Source organism: Saccopteryx bilineata, chromosome X (assembly GCF_036850765.1).
Source record: "Saccopteryx bilineata isolate mSacBil1 chromosome X, mSacBil1_pri_phased_curated, whole genome shotgun sequence".
Lineage (NCBI taxonomy): Eukaryota > Metazoa > Chordata > Mammalia > Chiroptera > Emballonuridae > Saccopteryx > Saccopteryx bilineata.
Window position 1 is genome coordinate 142,485,466 of NC_089502.1, and position 20,181 is coordinate 142,505,646.

The following is a 20,181-nucleotide window of genomic DNA, read 5'->3' on the forward strand; positions in this document are numbered from 1 at the left end:
AAGCCTCTAATTGTCAGTTTAGTTTTGTTTCTCGGGGATGGGAGGTCCCTGGCAAACTATGTAATATTGGGGAAAGCTTCTTGTATAATATCTCATAAGATGAGTGCCCGGTGTTCTTAAATGGAGCACACCAAATTTTGAACAGAATTAAAGCTAAAACTTGTGTCCATTTAAGACCTGTTTCCTGACATACTTGCCAAGCCTAACTTTAAAGTTTTATTTGTGCATTTGACCTTTCCCAAACGTTGAGGTCTGTATGCTACATGATGTGTCCATGTGACATTCAGGACTGGAGAAATATTTTACACTACTTTAGCCATAAAGGCAGGACTGTTGTCAGAGCCTATTCAAAATGGAAGTCCAAATCTTGGAATAACTTTCCTGAGCAATGTCCTGGTTACTTATCTAGCCTTTTCAGTCCAAGTGGTGTAGGTCTCTACCCATCCTAAAATAGGTGCATACTGGCATCAGCAGAAACTAGTTGCCTTGTTTATTGGGCATCTCAATGAAGTCTATCTATACATCTTCAAACGGGGCTCCCCCATAGAAATAGATACCAGGGGGCACTGAAGGTTCTTGTTTCACATTGTTCTGGTGGTAGGTTGGGCAGCGTAGGCTGACTTTCTTGACTAATGTTGCTAGAAGAGAAATATAGAAATACCTTCCTAGAAGTTTTTCTGTCTTTTCTTGTCCCAAATGGGTGGTAGTGTATAAAGACTGGACTACAGCCAGTCTCAATAGGTGGGCATTTGGCAGCTGCATCCAGCCATTTTTCAATTCTTTTGTCCCATATTTTTCCATCCACCTTTTTCCTTTATCAGAATAGTTGAATGCAAGATCCAAGGCCCATGGGAAGAGAGGAGTTATAGTAGCCTTGTGGTATGGCAGAGTAGAAGCCCTCTTTGCTTCTAGGTCAGCTGATATTCCCTTGGGCTTCTACCATTCCTCCCCTCTGGTGTCTTTAGCAGTGGATCACTGCTACTTGTTTTGGCTTCCAGACTGTTTACAGCTGCTGGAGAATTTCTCTTGGGTATTTGAGATTCTTGCCGCCCACCCATGTCAGGAGCCTTTTTTCTTTGTATATTGCCCCATGGAGTTGTAGAGTAAGAAAGGCAAATCAGGAGTTGGTAAAAATGTTTGCCATCTTTTTCATTCACTGAGCACTAGGGCCCAAGTCAGGGCAATCAATTTTGGCCATTAAGCAGAAGTACCCTTGGGTAGAGGTTGTGCCTCTACAGTCTTTTTTTAGAGTCACTACTGCATATCCTGCCTGCCCTTCTGCTCTTAAGTTGATGGAGCTGCTTCTGTCTACATATAGCTCCCAGTTGGGCTTCCTTAGGAGTTGGCGTAATTAAGTCCAGCGAACAAAGTATACTAAAGGAAGCACTTCTAAGTAATTGTGTTGAGGCTTTCCTTCATTCACTGGGAGCAGTGAATTTAAGGTGGTACATGCCCCTATTACCAGTCTTGGGTTTTCACATAATAAGCTCTGGTACTTAGTGAGGTGGGCATTACTGAGCCAGTGATGTCCTTTGGCATTCATCAGAGTCACTACAGCATTTGGCACCCACACCTTTAGGTCTTGTCCTAAAGTTAATTTGTCTGCATTTTGTACTAACATAGCTTTGGCAAATAGGGCTCTCAAGCATGGTGGCCATCTTTTTGCAACTGTCTAGTTGTTTGGAGAGATAGGCTACTGGTCTAGGCCATGACCTCAAGTCCTGAGTTAGTACACCCACTGCTGTGCTCCTCTCTGAGACACATAGCACGAAAGGTTTTGCTAGGTTAGGAAGACCTAGCACTGGGGCAACTTTTAATTCCTTTGTAAGAGTTGAAAAGCACAATCTTGTTTCAGCCCCCTTCTTTCATGGACTCTTTTTCTTTCCCCTTTGTAATTTTATAGAGGGGCTTGGCCAGTACTGCAAACTTGGGGATCAAAGAAAGCAGAATCTTACTGCACCCAGAAACTCTCTAACTTATCTTCTCATGGTGAGGACTGGGATGTTCTGAATAACCTGTTTCTGTGTCACTCCTACCTTCCTCTCTCCCTGCTGGAGAATGAATCCCAAGTATTTTACTTTCCTTTGGCAGATCTGAGACTTCTTCTGTGAGACCTTGTCCATTCCTCAAGCACATCCATGGAGAGTCTTGTGACCCACCAACAAATCATCCATGTTCTGAAGAAAGACACATTCAATGTTTTGTGCAGAAAACTGCTGGAGATCCTGATGAAGGTCTTCCCAAAGATGGTGGGGGTGTTATTGAACCCTTGTGGGAGCCTAGTCCAGGTGTACTGTACCTTTGCCCCTGTAGCTGAGATTTCCCATTGGAAGGTAAATAGCTCCCAGCTTTCAGGAGCCAGTCTTATAATGAAGAAGGTATCTTTCAAGTCCAAGCAAGTGAACCAAAAAATTTGAGCAGGGAGGAAGCTTAGGAGAGTGTAGGGGTTTGGTATTCTTGGGTCCAAAGTCATTGATTCCTCATTAATGACTCTCAAGTCCTGTACTGGTTGATAATCACTGGTTCCTGCTTTTCTGACAAAGGGCAAAGGTATATTCCAGGGTGACTGTTATGGGATAATAATCCCATGCTCCTTGAACCTCTGTAAATGCACCTGGATTGCTTTGAAGACTTCTTTAGGAATTGGGTATTGTATCCAGCTGACAGGCATTTCTCTAGGCTTTAACTTTATCCACACTGGCACTGGTTTATTGCCAGTGTGGGAGGATTGTCCTCAGCCCATATCCGGGTCCTTTCTGGGTCAGTCTCTGACTGGATGGCTTCTCAGACTCAGTAGCAAAATTCTCTATTCCTCCTCTCTGGGTATGACTAGAGTTAGAACTAGCCTAGGCTTAGTCACCTGCAAGTCTAGCTGGCCATGGTCAGCAAAAAATATAGTGGCCATTAGTTTACTTAGCAGATCACATCCCAACAATGGCACTGCACAGTCAGGCATGTACAAAGACTGATGCATAACTTCATGACCTCTTATAGAATATATATAGGACAGGCAGAACACTTGTTCTGTCTCTTTTCCTGTGGCTCTTAAAATGTTCGCCCTATGGGTGTAGAGCTGAGGTACTGGCAGGGTCAATACTGAATGTTTAGTCCCTGTACCAATCATGAAGTCCATCTGTTGGCCCCCTACTATCATATGGACCATAGACTCATCAGGGACCCCTAAGTCTGGTCACCCTCAGTCCAAGAGGGATTTCATAGCCACAGTGAACAGTGTGTGTTCCCCTTTGAGGCAGCTGGCAAGCCTGCCTCCCCCTTGCCCCAGTTGAGACATTCATTTATCCAATGACCAGTTCCCTGGCAGATGGCACACTGATCATGCTACAAGGGGGTCCTGCCTAACAGTCCTTTCTTTCCCTTGCCTGTCTTTTTCCATCCTCAAATGAGGGAGGCTTTCCTTTGCCCCTGTGCTAAAGGGCAGCAGCTATGAGCTCAGCCTTCTTCTTCATTCGGTGCTCATCCTCCTGCTACTTGCAACATCTCTGTTGACATAGACCTTGTTGGTTACTTCCAGGAGTTGGGAAATGTTCATCCCTGTAAAGCCTTCTAATTTCTGAAGCTTCCTTTTTATACCTCCTGCACTCTGGATAACAAAGGCCATATTAAGCATTCTCTGGTTTTCTGGACTTTGAATGAAAGGGAGTATATATCCTGTAGGCCTCACATAACCTCTCATTGAAGTTACTCAGACTTTCATCCTTTCTTTGCAAAGTCTCTGCCACTTTGCTGACATTAGTGGCCTTTTTGCTGCCCTTCCAGAGGCCTTGGAGGAGAGTCTGTCTGTATGTACTGAACCATCTCAGGCCTTCCTCTACATTCAGGTCCCATTTAGGATGGATCCTCTTCGGCACCATCTATATTATTTGGCCTCTTTCCTCCATGTTGAACAGAGAGAGGAGCAATTGATGGCAATCCACCCACATGGGATTATGGGTCTGGAATATGGATTGCATGAGATCTGTTAAGGCCTAAGGCTCTTTTGTATAAGATGAAGCATGGTGCTTCCAATTAAGGAGGTCAGTGATGGTGAAAGGTTGGTTCACTAGTACCTGCCATTCTACAGTCTACCCCTGTTCATTTATCACTATGTTCCTCACTTCTCTCAGAGGCATCTGTACTCAGAGCACTGTCTTTGAGTGAAACCTCCCAGCTAGGTGCTTCTCACCAGCCTGGACCTGGTTTTGGTGGGGCAGTGGGAGACACCTCTGGCATGGTCGAACTTATACTGTGACTTGATAGATCCAGTGATGAGGGGCCTGAGTCATTAGCAGTCTCTGACTTAGATGGGGAGCCAGGTATGGAAAGGTAAACCCTTGTCTGTACATAATAAGGTGGGGGAGCCAAAGTTTTTTATTCTTCTGGTTCACTAAGGATGAATATTTCTGGCACTAGTGGTGGTAGCAGCTCTCTGGGTTTGGTGGAACACTTCCCTGTCTTTGCTACCAATATTGTAGAGGTCTGACCTGTAAGCCAAGAGGGAGGATGCAATAGTAGTGTAAGCCAGGTGTCTATGTAGGGAGACCGATTGGGTTGGCATGGATCTCTAGTGACTACCTGTGACTACTCTAGTGACTACTTTCTGCACAAGGGACCTATCCAAGCACCCTCTGCTGGCTACCCCAACCTAAAAGTGGGCCATTCTAGTTCACACAAAGCCCTTAATTTCCCTGAGGACATAGTAACTTTGAAATCCCCTGAGAACCCTTTCTTAAAGTTCTTGATCATAGTAGCCAGAGGAGTGGGTTTTCCCTGTGAACCTCTCATACCCCCCAGACCAACACCACTTACATCACAAGAAGGGATGGGGGATAAAGGAGGGGAAACATGAAGAGGACACCACTCTGTTTTTGTTCACCACCATATCTCCTTCATGGAGATAGTGGACTCTCTTGCTTAATGGCAGGCTGATATAAACTGTCAGCATGCAATTCAGCCCCTTAGTTGTATGAGGTGCCTGATGGAACTGCAGTTTGGGACTCAACATTCACTTCAGCCCTGTGGGAGAAAGCCAGAACCCTATCCCAGTGTCTGTCTCATTCACTTCACACTCACTATCTTTCATACAACCTCTCCCAGCCATGGATAAGTCACCACCCATAACCTCTGGAGGGTGATCAGAGGATGATTCTGGAGGGTGATCAGGCCACCCTTCTACCAAGTGGGGCAGGACCTCAGCTAGCTACCCTGTGCCCATTATGCCTTGCTGTGGCTCTGACGTGCTCTCATTTTTTCATTCCTCAGTTGTTTGATTCTTGCTGGGACAAGATGGGGTTTCCCATTCCATCCTCTGAGGCACCCACATGGGGAAACCCTGGGTGCACTTTCAGAAGCCATGTCTACATGGCAGTTTTGGGGCTCCTTGGTGGGGTACCCAATGTCTGCCAAATGCGAGTATTTTTCCTCCTCACTTTCTGGACTATGCACCCAAAATCTGTTGCAGGAAGCAACACTGATGGAGGAGACACTCAGACAACTTGATTAATAGAGGAAGGAGAATTTATTAGTAGCCAGAGAAGCACATGAGGCTAGTAGGACCAAAGCATGAACTCCCAAGTTAGATTTTCTTATAAATTATATACCTTTAACAGATCCAATCAATAACTGCATAATTCCTTTGTTTCAGGTTACCCGGGACTCAAGGGAGAGTTTTGGTGGAATCAGCAAGGGGGAAGGGGTTTCCAGATGGCTGGTAATAACTACATATAGATCTCTCTTTTTTTTTTTTTTTTTTTTTTTTTTTTGCTTTGTGTTACAAGTGTCTCTAAGGAACCATTTAGAGTATTAGTGTCTAATTTAGTTAATTTATAACTGGCTGACTCAGTTATCCCTGCTGGCTCCTTTCCCTTGTATTTTTCTGGTTTCTCCTCTCTCAAAGCAGAAAGGAGGCATTTTCCTTTCTCAGTATATTTAGCTAAATCAAAATGAGTCTGTAGTAGTGTTATTTATTTTTCATTTTTTTAAAGTGAGAGGAAAGGAGATAGACTCTCATATATACCCCAACCAGTGTCCACCTGGCAAACTGCCATCTGGGGTCAATGTTGGAATCAAACAAGCTATCCTCAGTGTCTAAGGCTGATACATCGACCAGGTGAGCTATTCTCAGTGCCTAGGGTTGACACTCAAACCGATCAACCCAGTTGATAGGAGGAAGAGAAGCAGATGGGCACTTCTCCTGTTTCCTCTGACTGAGGATCAAACCTGGGATGCCCACATACCAGGCTAATATTCTATTTACTAAGCCAACCAGCCACAGCCTGTAATAGTGTTATTTCAAATTTATTATAATTTTTTAATGAAAAAGTATAATAAAAGTTTTTACTTCTTTAGTAGCTCTGTCTGCAGGTGGGCAAGGAAGGTTAGAGCTGAGCTCAGATTTTACTTCCTCTAGAGACCAGGTAACAAAAGTGAGGGGGGCAAGAAAACAAGTACTAGAAAATGTACTCTTTTTAAAAGTGAGAGGTGAGAGACAGAGACAGACTCCCACATGTGGCCCAACCTAGATCCACCCTGCAAGTCCCCTATAGGGTGATGCTCTGCCCATCTGGGGGCAGTATTCCACTGCCTGATAACCAAGCTGTTTCAGTGCCTGGGGCCAACTTGCTCAAATCATTAAAGCCATGGCTATAGGAAGGGGAGTCAGAGAGCGAGAGCAAGAGAGAGAGAGAGAGAGAGAGAAACAGAGAGGGAGAGAGAGAGAGAAAGAAGAGTAGGGGAGAAGTAAAGAAGTACAGAGGCACTTTTCCTGTGTGCCCTGACTGGGACTTCCACAAACTGGGCTGACCCTCTACTGCTGAGCCAACTGACCAGAGCTGGGAATATACTCTTGACATCAAGAATAACAGGGATTATTTAATATTTTTCTATTACTATAAAATAATTTGCATAGTTATTCACTTAAAACACAGGTATAGATCTATAAGTAACAAGTCTAAATACAGGTGGGCACTCTTCTCAAGATCTTACAGGCTCAAATCAGGATGTTGGCTTAACTAAATTCTTTTCTGGAGGCTGAGAAGAATTTAACTCTTTAATTAAAGTTTTTGGTAAAATTCTTTACATATAGTTATAGGACTGATGTCACCATTTCTTTTTTGACTGTTACTCAGGGCTGAGATTTAGCTTCTAAAGTCATCCTATATTTCTCACTATCTACAGTTTTAGAACTCATAATAAAGACTGCATTTTGTGTTAAATTCTCTAAAGCTTTCAATTTTTTCCTTAGGAAGAGACTATCCCTTTTCAAATTAAAAAAAATTTATTTTATAAAGATAGGAAGGGAGAGAGAAAGTGATACTGTAAGACCAATCTGTTCCTGTACGTGCCCTGACCAGGGATAGAACCAGCAACCTCTGTGCCGTGGGATGGAACTCTAACCAATTGAGCCATTCAGTCAGGCTAATAGAATGTGATTTTCTGAAGACACTCCAGACAGCTGTATTATGTGAAAAGTTTTGCAGCAAATGCTCTTGGAGAAAGTTACTGATGATGTCAGAATGCAATAAAAGGGAGGAAGAAAGGTAAGCAGTGCACATGGAGCAGCTGTGCAGCAGTGTTCTTTGTTCAACACATGAAGGTGACAAAGGGCAGCTTTGCTCAGGAATTCAGCCTTAGGTCCCTCACACTGTATTGTTAAGCAATGACAGTTTCTTTCTTTTTTTTTTTTTATAAATTTTTATTAATGTTAATGGGATGACAATAATTCAGGGTACATATATTCAAAGAAAACATGTCTAGGTTATCTTGTCATTAAATTATGTTGCATACCCCTCACCCAGAGTCAGATTGTCCTCCGTCACCCTGTCTAGTTTTCTCTGTGCCCCTCCCCCTCCCACTAACTCTCTCCCTCCCCTCCCCCTAACTCTCTCCCTCCCCCCACCCCTGGTAACCACCATTCTCTTGTCCATGTCTCTTAGTCTCGTTTTTATGTTCCACCAATGTATGGAATCATGTAGTTCTTGTTTTTTTCTGATTTACTTATTTCACTCCGTATAATGTTATCAAGATCCCACCATTTTGCTGTAAATGATCTGATGTCATCATTTCTTATGGCTGAGTAGTATTCCATAGTGTATATGTGCCACAACTTCTTTATCCAGTCTTCTATTGAAGGGTTTTTTGGTTGTTTCCATGTCTTGGCCACTGTGAACAGTGCTGCAATGAACATGGGGCTACATGTGTCTTTACGTATCAATGATTCTGAGGTTTTGGGGTATATACCCAGTAGAGGGATTGCTGGGTCATAAGGTAGTTCTATTTGCAGTTTTTTGAGGAACCACCATACTTTCCTCCATAATGGTTGTACTACTTTACATTCCTACCAACAGTGTATGAGGGTTCCTTTTTCTCCATAGCCTCTCCAACATTTGCTATTACCCATCTTGTTGATAATAGCTAATCTAAGCAATGACAGTTTCAAAAGCCTTTGGAACAAGATTTATGCTCATATAGCTGCCTAGATCTCCAATTTCTCATCAGGTGGTAAAGTAAAAATTTGTGTGTGTGTGTTTGTGTGTGTGTGTGTGTATGTTTTGTTGTGTGTCAACAGAAATAATGTAATATGCACTTGAGTTGCAGGCTAGCCAGGTGTCTGTAGCAAAACAGGATACTTTTTTCTACAGACATTACAAATAGCTCTGCCATGTGACAGCTTTTGCAGTAAATTCTCCCCTCTAAAGTTACTGGTGATGCCCAAAAGGCACTCGAATGGAGAAAGCATAGGTGAGCAGGGCACAGGGGATTCCTATATTGTAGTGTTTGTTGCACATTTGCCACAAGATAATTCAAGAAGCAAGAACCTTTAGGAATAGTTCAGCCTTTGGTACCTGTGTAGCACTGTAATGTTCCCATTGCATCACAGAAGGAAACAGAAAGACAATTTGACTGGAATTCAGCTTTTAGTCCCCACGCTGTTTTGAGCTGTGACAGTCAAGAATCTCTGCAACTGATTTACGTTCACATCACTGTCTAGGTCTCCACCTTACCTGCAGTTGTTAAAATAAAATTGTGTGTGTGTGTGTGTGTGTGTGCACGCACACGTGTGGTCAAGTGTGTAGGCAAAAATCCTACAGTAATGTACACTGGAGTTGCAGGCCAGCCAGGTGCCTGCATCAAAGCAGAATACGATCTTGTGAGGACACTGCAGACAGTTGTGAGGTTTTACAGCTTTTACAGGAAATGCTCCCCAGTAAAGGGACTGATGATACCAGAAGGTAGCCAATTTGAAGAAGCAGCAGGTGAGCAGGGCACATGGAGCAGATGCACTTTAATCATCTTCGTGCACCGCTCCAGGGTGCCAACGTGTCACTTTGATGAGGAATTCAGGAAGCATTTAGTCTTCACGTGGTGTTGTAACGTTTCTATTGCACCACAGTAGGTTGGTAATGGACAGCTTTTATGAGGAATCAGCTTTTGGTCTTCACGCAGCGTTGCAATGTTCCTATTCCACCACCAGAGGGAGCCATAAGACAGCTTTAAAAGAATTCTGCCTTTCGTCTCCTTGTGGCACTGCAATGTTCCGATTTTACCACCGGAGGGCGTCAAAGCACAACTTTTATGAGGAATTCAGTCCCCAGGTTGTATTGAGCAGTCGCTATCTCGGAGGTCTTCAGTTGGAAGTGTGTGTGTGTGTGTGTGTGTGTGTGTGTGTGTGTGTGTGTGTGTGTGTGTGTTTATATTTGTAGGTAGAAATTCCGTAATATGCATTGCAGTTGCAGGCCAGGCAGGTGTCTGCAAGGAAGTGGGAGGCTATTTTCTGTGGACACTGTGAAGAGCTCAGCTATCCCAACAAGCCTGGCACTGTCTTCCGCCAAGGTCTGCAGGAGGCTTTTCTTGTTGGCACTTTTGGGGTTGCACAGCTGCCAACGCGTCCAGGGCACTGCAGTTGTGGTGCCCAGACCAGCACATTCCTATACGGGGAGCTGGTCCCAAAGTGACGGGTGCGTGTTTAGTGCCAGCTTTGCTGGTGGCGTCTGCGCTGAGTGTCTGTGTGGACAGTCTGTCTGAACCCGCCACTGAAAGCCCCTCCTATGTGAGGCTTTCCCTGCTGGAGGGGGCACATCCCCCAACCCCCCCCATTCTGAAGGCACAGACACCAGATGCTCACCTTCCCAGCCTCCTTTGCATTCCGATGGCGGCATTGGACCCCTCAGAGCCAATCAGGACTGTCCCAAACCTTGAGGTTAGAAGCTGGTGCCCAAGGGAATGGGCTGCAGAGACAGCCCCCGTGGAGAGAGCTTGGCCACTGAGCATGGAAGGCAGATGGGTGTGCTTTACGGGCTAGTCCAGTGCCTCCTATCACGGTGTGAGCAGTGCCCAGTGCAGACTGTGCCCTGTGTTATCTGCAGGGCACCGACCCTGTAGCCTGACTCTGGCCGTTCCTGTCTGCGTGGCCTCCCCACCCAGTTCTTTGGAAATTCCACATAGCTGCCTGGTCCCCGTGTTCATGCTGACACCAGCTAGAGTCAGGGGTGGAGGCTTGTAAGTAAGAACACTCACCCATCTGATTTATCAGCTAAAGGATCTCCTGCTACATCAGGTGTCAGCTCCCAGCTGGCTCGGTAGTTGTGACTGGGGTGAGCCCAGAGTGAGAGGGTGTGACTACCTCATCACGGCTACTTACTGGGCCCCGAGCTATGTCCTGTGCCCTGGGGACACAGACAGCATGACGGGTGAGGTGTGTCAGGTCCATCTGGGTAGGAAGAGGGACAGGGACTGAGCAGACAGATGCACAGACCAGCATGCCTGGTTTTAAACAATTTCCCTGTAAGGCTGTCTCTGCAGGGGGTGTTCTGTCACTGTTCAGATGGCAGAAACTGGAACAGGCTGAGATGCCGAGGGCGGGGAAACTGATGACGATGGTGGCACATGGGAGTCCCAATGGAGGGCAGTTCTCAGTGCTCTGGGCACCGGGACCCACACAGGAGTCTGTTTTGGCTGGGTGGACAGAGGTCTAGCCAGGTGCAGTTTGGACAGAAGGATGCTCCTATCAGCTCACGTCCCTTCCTGTCAACTGCCCAGTTGGCTCGCACCACAAAAGGCTTTTGAATAAGTCTGCTCACGTCCCCTCCTCCACAGATATCCTCCTGGTCAATTCTGTGCAGCTACAGTAGGGCTGTTTCCTCCCACAGTACCTCATGTGCGAGGACAACGGCTCCTGCTCAGAGCTGCCGGGTCCCAGAGCGAGATCAGGATTCAGAGCACAACCCTGGCCGGCCCCCTGTGTATGGCCCCTAGTCCTCCTGCAGGTTCAACCCCGACCTCTCACCTTGCTTACCTTGCACGTGGATGGTACACTTCCAAGGAGCCACACTGGGAAAAATTCCATTTGGCCCCATTCTGGGTCTTCTGTAGAGGCACCCACCTGTTCCCCAAGCCCTCCTGCCCCTACCCACCCCATGCAGCTCAGTGACCCCCAGGGTCCCATCACCAGTAACCAACAGCCAGCCCTGCAGATGTGAACTTCCCGCAGACACAGAACACCCTCCGTCTGCATTAGGAACAGCACCCAGATGTGCGTGATGAACAATGGAGTTCTGGTCCGTGCGTGGACACTCACACTCCCCAGACACCTAGAGCCGAGCTCCGCCGACAGAGGAAAACTTGTTAGAATCACTGCGCTGTGCTAAGATTAGAGTGAGGGAGACATGGGATCATCTACGTGTCCGGGGCCACCATACCCTGCGGTGCCAACAACCCCACGTAAAGCTGTCCACATGTTGCCAGCATTGTCACTGAAGCCACGGGAACCACTGCCACACATGCCTCTATCCGGGAGTGGCTGTGTGCTGCTCCTGCCCAGGGTCTTCCAACAACTCCCCCAGGTCATTCCTGTGGCTTTTGTAGCAGGGCCATGTCACTCAGAACTTCACCCCCAGTCCACCTGGGGGGGACGGGCTTGGTCAATGGGGCAGGGGTTAAGGAAAGAGAAAAGGTAAGCAGGTGGCACGCAACTCTGGAACCACAGGGACAGGGACTGTCTAGCCCTGTCTGCTCCTGTGCAGAATCAAGCTGGGTCTCCTGGGAAATAATACCGTGACCCGCTTTGTGACTCACTCATGAAGCAAAGCACAACCCATCTCCCCAGTACAGCTGCCCCCTCCGAGTCATGGAAACATGGGGGCCCTTTAACAAAATGAAGTAATGATTCAGGTGGCATCAATGAGAACAGTCAGTCGGGGGGCAGAGCGGGTGGCAGGGAATGCTTGCTGAATGTGGGTCCGCATGGTGGTGCCGCCATCAGCGGCCACGGTCCCCTGTGGCCTGGGACTTCAGGTCTGCATCTTACTCTCAGTTCATCCTGAAACTAAACTCCCAAACAGCCGCCCCGTGGACAAGAGAAAACTCACTCCTGTTTACCCTTTCCCACAGCTCGCCCGAAACAATGCCACAAAGAGAAACACACAGGAAAACAGGCTCCCTTAGTAAACAAGATTTTATAACACCCTGGGCCACTGCTCCCACAACTGCAGCTGAGTTCCAGCATCCTGTTTGGACAGCAGTCCCGGGAAGACACACACGACTCTCCTTTCCCTTGAGAAGATGCCCTTGTCTCACGCCTCGGGGTCTTACCAGGCCCCACGGCGACCGAGGGGCACAAAGAAACCACACCTGCCACGTTCTCTAATATCAAAATAGAGCAATTTATTCAAGACATGGAATATGATCTGTTGATTCTCTCAGAACACGAGCTACGACACACACACGGCGGTTCTTTCATTCGGAGAGCATGAGGGTCAGCAGGGTGGGCCTGCGTGGATGCAGTGGGCCAGGCCGGGCCGGGAGGTGCTAACAAGAGTATCTGGCAGGGACGTCTGACACAGACAATAAAAACCACGGAAGCCAGAATTCAAAACCCCGGCGACTGGCGGAAGGAACATTTCAGCATCTGACGAGGAACACAGTTTAAAAAAAAAAGATAAAACAGGTTTAAAGAGAGAAAAGGAACCAGAAGAAAGCAGAGCCTTACGTTTGACAAAGTGCACTCTAGCGGGCTCTGTGACCGACACTTCGGAGGACAGAGGAAAGTCAAGTCCTAGGGGTCGTGCAGGGTCAGTGCCCTGTCCCTGGCATTTGGTGCCCTTGGTCACTTCAAACCACACCGAAGACCCCAGGGAGGCTGCGCTCACAATCACGGTTGCATTTGGTCACTAACGCGTAAGCATCGCTCACAAGGTTTGAGAGGTGCGGACAGGGCGGACGGTCAGTACCACGGGCCACGTGGGCCACAGTGGTGACCTCCTGCCTTTCCAGGGACGTGAACCTGGCTTGAGTGACGGAGGCTGTCATGTGCCCAGGGTGGGGGTGGATCTGAGCTGTGTGGATGCATTCTCACATTGGTCCCCCTTGCGGCCACAGGAAGCTCTTCTCCAGAGGCCCGCTGGTCAGGGAAGCCAAGGACACGGACAGTCTGCCTTCATCAGTCGGTCCCCACCGTGCAGGGGATCGGGTCCGTGGGTCCAGGGCCTCACAACCCTCCACTTCGACCTCTCAGCTGCTGAGAGGCTCAGATGTATCAAGAGGCCACACTTGTATCCGGGAGAACCTGGCTACCAACCTTCCTGTGATGATCGCCCAGAGAAGCCCCAGTCCTGTATCCCAGTCGCCCTGACCTGTCCTGACCACGGGCCGGCCCTCATGACGTGTTCATCCCTATGTGGGGAGAAGGCAAGAGGGTGTGCGTCTGCACCTTCACGAAGATGTCACGAACCTAACAGTTTCTAGGGGCAAGGGATTATCACCATACCCAGGGTCCCAGATGCCTTCAGAGATGGGATTGCTGACCGCATAGAACTTTGACCTTAATGAGCGAGTGCCCGCTAACGGAAGTCGAATACAATACCCAACACGCGAACACAGCAGTTCTTGGCCTTCTCTAGCTGGGACGTGTGGAGTGCACATAGACCAGGGGTGGCTGGACAGGATGGGGGCACTGCTGTCCCAGGACAGTCCGGTCAGGTGCGCCTGCCTCCCCTGCTGGGGAGATGTTCGGCTGCACGCACGGACGCCTCCCTCTGAACAGCATCCCATCTCGTAGCCCAAACGCAGGTGGCTGGACCCTGCCCACTGGCCACAGGCCGTCCCTTGCTGAGCCCACAGGAGAATGATGGTCCTTCTCCCAATGACTCAAAACAGATCAGTGTCGGATTACGACAGTACAAACCGATCCAATGAAAGGAAACTCCTGTAGGACCACAAAGCCATGTTTAATTAAAAAAAAAAAAAAAAAAAAAAAAAAAAAAAACAGTAAAAAGATTCATTGTTAAAAAAAAATCTCCCAGTCTGTCGGCAGAGAAAGAAGTGACACAGACGGAAGTGATCGGTGACAGTCTACCTGCAACTCACCTTTGGGACAGAAGGACAACATCCTTCCTCATTCATGCCTGTCCCTGTCTGGCCAGGGGAGACCCAGAGTCCGCAGGTCAGCTGCGCAAGGATTCTCCCAGCGGCCCCTGGGGTGGGGGAATGACCGTCCCTGTGAAGGAGGTGTCACTACAAGGTGACACAGGGCCACGCTGTTTTAATGGCTTGCATCTTGGTTGGCTCGGGATCAGAGCAAATCCTTCCTCATTTCCCTCCTGTAGCGACAAAGGTAGACTCACCCAGAGATGCCACACCGGCCTCCAGCCAAAGGAGCGAGTACTTCTCCCTCCACCCCAAAAGCATTCCGCTGCCGTCCGTGGGGTCTGCCCTCCGCCGCCCAGTGTCCTCCGCGCCTGTTCCGCGGCCAGGGGCCACGGCGGTCGCTCCCTTGGACCCTTCCTACAATACTTTTTTTTAAACTATGAAAACCACACAAAGCTGTCTGTCTGATGGCCATTTTAGGATTTTAAAATCATTTTAACATAAAAATAATTTTCTTTTTCCAAAAATACTCCGGTCTCTTTCTCTTATAAGTCATTTTTTTTTCCTCCTGTAAAAAGTCTCCCCTGCCCTGCCTTCTTGCATAAAGCACTTATTCTACGCTGAAAGTGCCCTTGAGAGACCTAATATGATACCGGGATGGAGGGTGGGGGCAGGGGCAGGGGAGGGCACGAGGAAGCTGCCCATCTAAGGTTCCGACATCCCCTCCCCCAGGCTGCAGCTCCTGCAAATCAGGACCACACCGGATGGAGGGAAAGGTGGAGAGACAGACAACCTCAGAGAAGAGAGAAACCCCCGCCCCATCGTGGACGGAGGGCCCACATGACAGGACTTCATCCGACGGGACAGCTGCCGCACAGACACGGCTCCGGGAAACAGTGTCCGGATTTCAGAACCGCGCAGCTCATCGGTACCGACCGTCTCCGAACTTCCTTTACCAGAGCATCGGTAGTGTCTGACTTATGGGGGGAGGGGAAGGGAGCTTTCTCCTCTCCCTCCATCTATCAGCAGTTTGCTTTTCTTCTGGGTTTGGCACAGGTATCTTCTTCCCTCCCGTCTCAGCCATCAGAGACCCTCTGAATGGGACCCAGACCTCACACTGTCCAGGGGGTGGCTTCGTGCTTTCCGGGCTGCACGCCCCACGTGGGAACCGTACACCGCACCTCCGGTATGACTCTGTGTGTGTGTGTGTGTGTGTGTGTGTGTGTGTCTGTTTCAAACTTCTTGATGAGGACTACAAAAAAGTATAGGCTTCCGGGGCCAGGGATGAGTGGATTGCAAAGTCCACACCAATGCGTCACGCCCGCGCAGTTCTGCAGCGGACAGGGTGGAGTCTGAAGGGTGTCACAACCCCACCCGCGCTAACTGCTGGTCCGTTAGAATTCTTGCCTATCTTTCACACGCTGCATGTTTACTTCCGCAGATCTAGAACACACACCTGCAAGAGGGGAGAGAGAGAGAGAGAGAGAGACCCTGTTATCTTCTGACACAATGCAAAGATGCCTTCTGAGCTGAGCTTGGCTAATCACATGGCCCACCAATTCTGTTTTATAAATAAAGTTTTATTGGTACACAGTTATGAACGGTTGGAGCAGCTCTAACAACAGCGACCAGTTGCTGAGCATCCGACCAACCCACCCCAAGTTAACATTAACAGCAGGGAGGAGAAGAGCCAGGTCAAGGGCAAAGCCAGGAACTAGCACATTGGTAGTATCTCAGCAGCTGTCACAGCCCAGGCCTCCAGTGGAAAGGCAGGTGACAATGACGACTCAGCACCTGAGCTTTGAGAACGATGGGGGAAACAACAACCAGCCAGACCTCCCAGGGCCCCCTGCCTTATGCTGAAGAAAATCTCAAAGGCTAGACATCTCATGGGACCCAAGAGACCTGTGGAAGGCAAGGTCGTGCCTTTATCAGCAGGACGTCTAGGTTAGGGGCAGAAACTTGGGGCTCAGATAGGAGCAAATTTCTCAGCCTCAGTCCTTGGGTCTCACCTGCCCGGCTTTCCTCTGTTCCGCCCCACGCCCTCCACCCCTAGAAAATCCCGAGTGCTGCTTACAGAGCCGTCGGATGCACTGGCGCCCACTTTGTCCCCTCGGGCATTCCAGCAAACCTCGAAGATGCCGCCGGTGCCTCGGTAGCTGTGGACGAGACTTCCACTCTGTAATGCAAAGGGTCATCACACATGACGTGAGGGGGCTCAGAACCCCGCAGTGGTGCATGTGCACTCCTCCACCCCCTAGTGTGCTAGCACGGAAAGTCTCAAACACCCAGGAGCTAAAGCATGTTCGGCACACACTCTGGTGTCTATAGAGACGTGTCTGTCAGACTTCCCGCTACGCGAGTGTAGCTGACGTCTGACTGACTGCCCACAGAACCCGCCTCCCCCCTTCGGCTGAGGACACACCTTCCACAGCCGTTCTCAGACCATGTCTGATGGCGGTGAGGACACTAAGGTGGTGGGGGACTGGGATGGAGCCAGTCAACAATATTATACGTGTTTATGTATATAAAGAAGGCATCCACCTCACGCGGATTCAAGTGTGCTTTTAAATGTCTCGAAAAGATTTGTGATTTACAAGAAAAAAGTGAAAGTCATTTGATGGGTTTTTGACAACAGGTAGTACCTAATGACACTTGTCTAAGATGTCGCTTTACAAAGCACCAATCACTGTTTCTAGGGAGCAACTCAGCACAGAGACTCTTGCATGTTATTCCTGGGACGTGTGACTTAGCGGGTGGCCTTGCCTGGACTACAAGAGTCCACGCAGGACCGACGATGACTTTTCCCTCTCCAAGAGGATGCTATTTCTGTGAAGCCGTCCCTGGGAAGCCTGAGGTCTCAGTGGACCTTGGCAGTTGACCTGGCTCATGCAATACCAAGCCCTGCCACAAGGGGCACGGGCTCAACACAAATGCGTCATCCCAGCCACAGGGAATGTGGAAGGTGGACTGGATTGAATGGACAGAGAAGAGGCCTTGACTCCATCCCAAGACCCACAAAACAGGTCGCTGGCCACCTGCAACGGCTCCAACCACTTCTCTCTTACATCAGCCGGACACCCGAGACCTGGCTGCCCAGTAAAGGACTCTCCACTCTCCTGCTTCCCACAGAATCCACTCTTGAGAGTCAGAATTCTCTAGCCTGACTGGTGGTGGTGCAGCAGATAAGAGTGTTAGCCTGGGCCACTGAGGTCCCCGGTTCAAAACCCCAAGACCTCTGGCTTGATTCACCCCATCCCCCACCCCCGTCAAGTCACATATGAGAAGCAATCAATGCACAACTAGAGTGAAGCAACTGTGAGTTGATGCTTCTCATTCTCTCCCCCCCCCTTCCCCTTAAAAATAAAAGAATTCTCTCATCTTCAGGCGTGGGCAGAGATACCCACAGTGGCTGACGTTCAGAAAGGACTCGGGGGGATTACCTGGGTGTTCCAGATGTGCACGCACTTGTCAAAGGAACCGCTGGCCAGGTACTTCCCGTCGGGGCTGAAAGCTACGCTGTAGACGGGCTCCTGGTGCTTGGTGAGCGTGTGGGTGCACACGCCGCGCTCCACGTCCCACAGCCGGACCGTGGAATCGAATGAAGCGCTAGAAAGGACATGAGGAGACATCACCATGGAAGCACCACGCTTCCTTCCAGTTCCCCAAGATGGGTGGCACGCAGGGCTGGGCAAAAGGAGGTCTACAGCAGTGACCCTGTGAGACAGAGGTTACTTGGAAAAATAGACCTAGGCCAGGTTCATCCATTCCTGCCTTTTCTATACCTATGGACGGTCAATGCTCCCGTAGGACATTTACTGCATTCCCTAAAATGGTCCCACAATTCAAAACACAACAACTGATCGTTACCAACTGCAAAATTGGGAATGGCAAGTGAAGGGAATAAAAGTTTTAACACAAGGGCAATGAAAATACAATCATACACAAATATGCACTCACACTCCTGAGACCTGCAAGTTTCAGTTCTTCTCAATTTTGAAAGAAAGAACAGTACACACTACAAAGCTGCTGCTATTGGACAGTCTTTCCCTCTACGGGGCCCCCGAGGCACTGCTACACCCCTTTCCTACTAAAAGGACAATGAATGTTCACACTGGGTACCAGGGGAGACAAAAGCAACCTCGCAAGCCATCAAAATGCGATTCTGGCCTTTAAGCACTGGGACAGAACAGTTCTGTTGACTGCAGCCTAACGTGATGCAGTTTTGGGGAGGCCCCTGTGACCACATATAACCATGCTGCCCCAGACTGGTGCCTCAGAGGGTCACTATACAAATGGTTCGGACATAACTAGCTAAGGCTGGGGCACCCGCTACAGCCCCTCAGAATTCTCACCACCTGCCCCCCCGCATTGAATAAAGTAAACCAAGTCCAAAGCCTACGCTGAAATGTTTCCTTTTTGCGTCATAGTAAAACCCTTCACAGAGCAACGGGCCAGGCGCCTGGGCACACAGCCCAGCCCCCGACTGGCTTGGGGGTTAACAGGGTCCTTACCTTGAGTGGGTGTCACTCGATAGCTCTATCTCATGGTGCCCTTTCAAGGTGAGCTCCTGTTTGTATAATTTGGAAGGGAGCTGACAATCACGACACACACTTTAGCAAAATTTTCTGTTCCCTTTGATACAAATAATGCTTACTGGTGACATTTCTGTTCTCTTGGATGCAAGGAATGTTTATTGGCCGTAACATTTACAAAAAGGAACAGAAAAAGTTACTCTGTCAAGTAACTTTTACAGCCACGGTGAGCAAGGCTGCTTGAGGAGCCCAGGGAGAGAGGGCCGTCTCCGGTTTACCTCGCTAGCATGATGTTGGAGTTTGGGTTGCTGGTGGCCGGGCCGGTCGGACTCCACTTGATGGTGTATATCTCTTTGCTGTGAGCCTGGAGGTCGTGGACACACGTGTCCTGCTTCATACTCCAGATCTAGAGAACACACGGGGGACAACGTAAGCCAACGCTGTTTCCGCATCCGGGAACCGTTCTACATCAGTCGTTCTGTGAGTGTCCGTTAGGTCTGCAGCCCTCGGAAAGTTCACCGACCTGCGGGTCACTGCCCAGGTAGAGGGGTGGGCAAAATCCTGGGGGCACCAGTGGGAAGGCCATGGGGAAGGGGAAGGTCTCAGCATGATCCTCTAATGATCAACAGGAGTTAATTGGTGACAGCGAGCCACAGAGTAGCAATGGGGAGAATTTATAGTGTCAGGAAGAGTGTCTGTGACAAAATTTTCAGTCACAGCTGTGTGAATGCAGGACTACAGAGGTTGTCCAGGATCAAGCAGCCCACGCTTCCAGACCTCACTACCTTTAATGTCATGTCATCCGAGCAGGATGCTAGCAACATCCCGGAAGGATCCCACTTGATGGCGTTGACCTCGTTCTGAAAGAGAGAGCAAAAAGATTTTGGAAAGAAATATATAGGCCCCCAGAGTAGGTACCTCAGTGGTCCAGCAGGGGGCCACAGCGCCCCGTCATCTCAGCAGCGTGAACTTGTAGTTACAGGGGTAGAGAGGGGCACCACCCCAAACACATCCCTCTTCCTCCTCTTCTTACTCTGCCCTTTCCACTGATACTAAGGCATGGCCATTCATATAAAAGTCCTAGGGGCTCTTGCACACTGCAGGGATCTGCTCCAGGAAGGCTACAAAGAGCCTCAGGTGCCTCCCCAAGGAATGTGATGAGATGTCAGCTGGCGCCTGAGCCTCCTGGACTGAATGTTGATGTTTTCCACCAAATTTAGGAAAACTGGCTATTTCTATTCTCCCTCTTTTGCAATCTGCTGTTAAACCAATCCATTAAGATTTTCTT

The 20,181-nt window shown here is 48.9% G+C and overlaps 2 protein-coding genes across 4 annotated transcripts in view; both read right to left on the reverse strand.

The window, feature by feature from the left end:
- LOC136316758 (F-box-like/WD repeat-containing protein TBL1X) overlaps positions 1-20,181 on the reverse strand; it is a 237,639-nt gene that overhangs the window by 33,289 nt on the left and 184,169 nt on the right. The gene's annotated exons all lie outside the window — the stretch shown is intronic.
- The window catches only part of LOC136316756 (F-box-like/WD repeat-containing protein TBL1X), a 44,561-nt gene continuing 37,303 nt past the window's right edge, over positions 12,924-20,181 (reverse strand). Inside the window, exons 11-15 of the mRNA XM_066248896.1 lie at positions 19,679-19,753; positions 19,172-19,299; positions 17,802-17,967; positions 16,436-16,537; positions 12,924-15,814 (exon numbers count right to left, since the gene is read on the reverse strand). Of these exons, the coding sequence (XP_066104993.1) occupies positions 15,788-15,814; positions 16,436-16,537; positions 17,802-17,967; positions 19,172-19,299; positions 19,679-19,753 (498 nt within the window). The 3' untranslated portion in view covers positions 12,924-15,787. The remainder of the gene's footprint in view (positions 15,815-16,435; positions 16,538-17,801; positions 17,968-19,171; positions 19,300-19,678; positions 19,754-20,181) is intronic.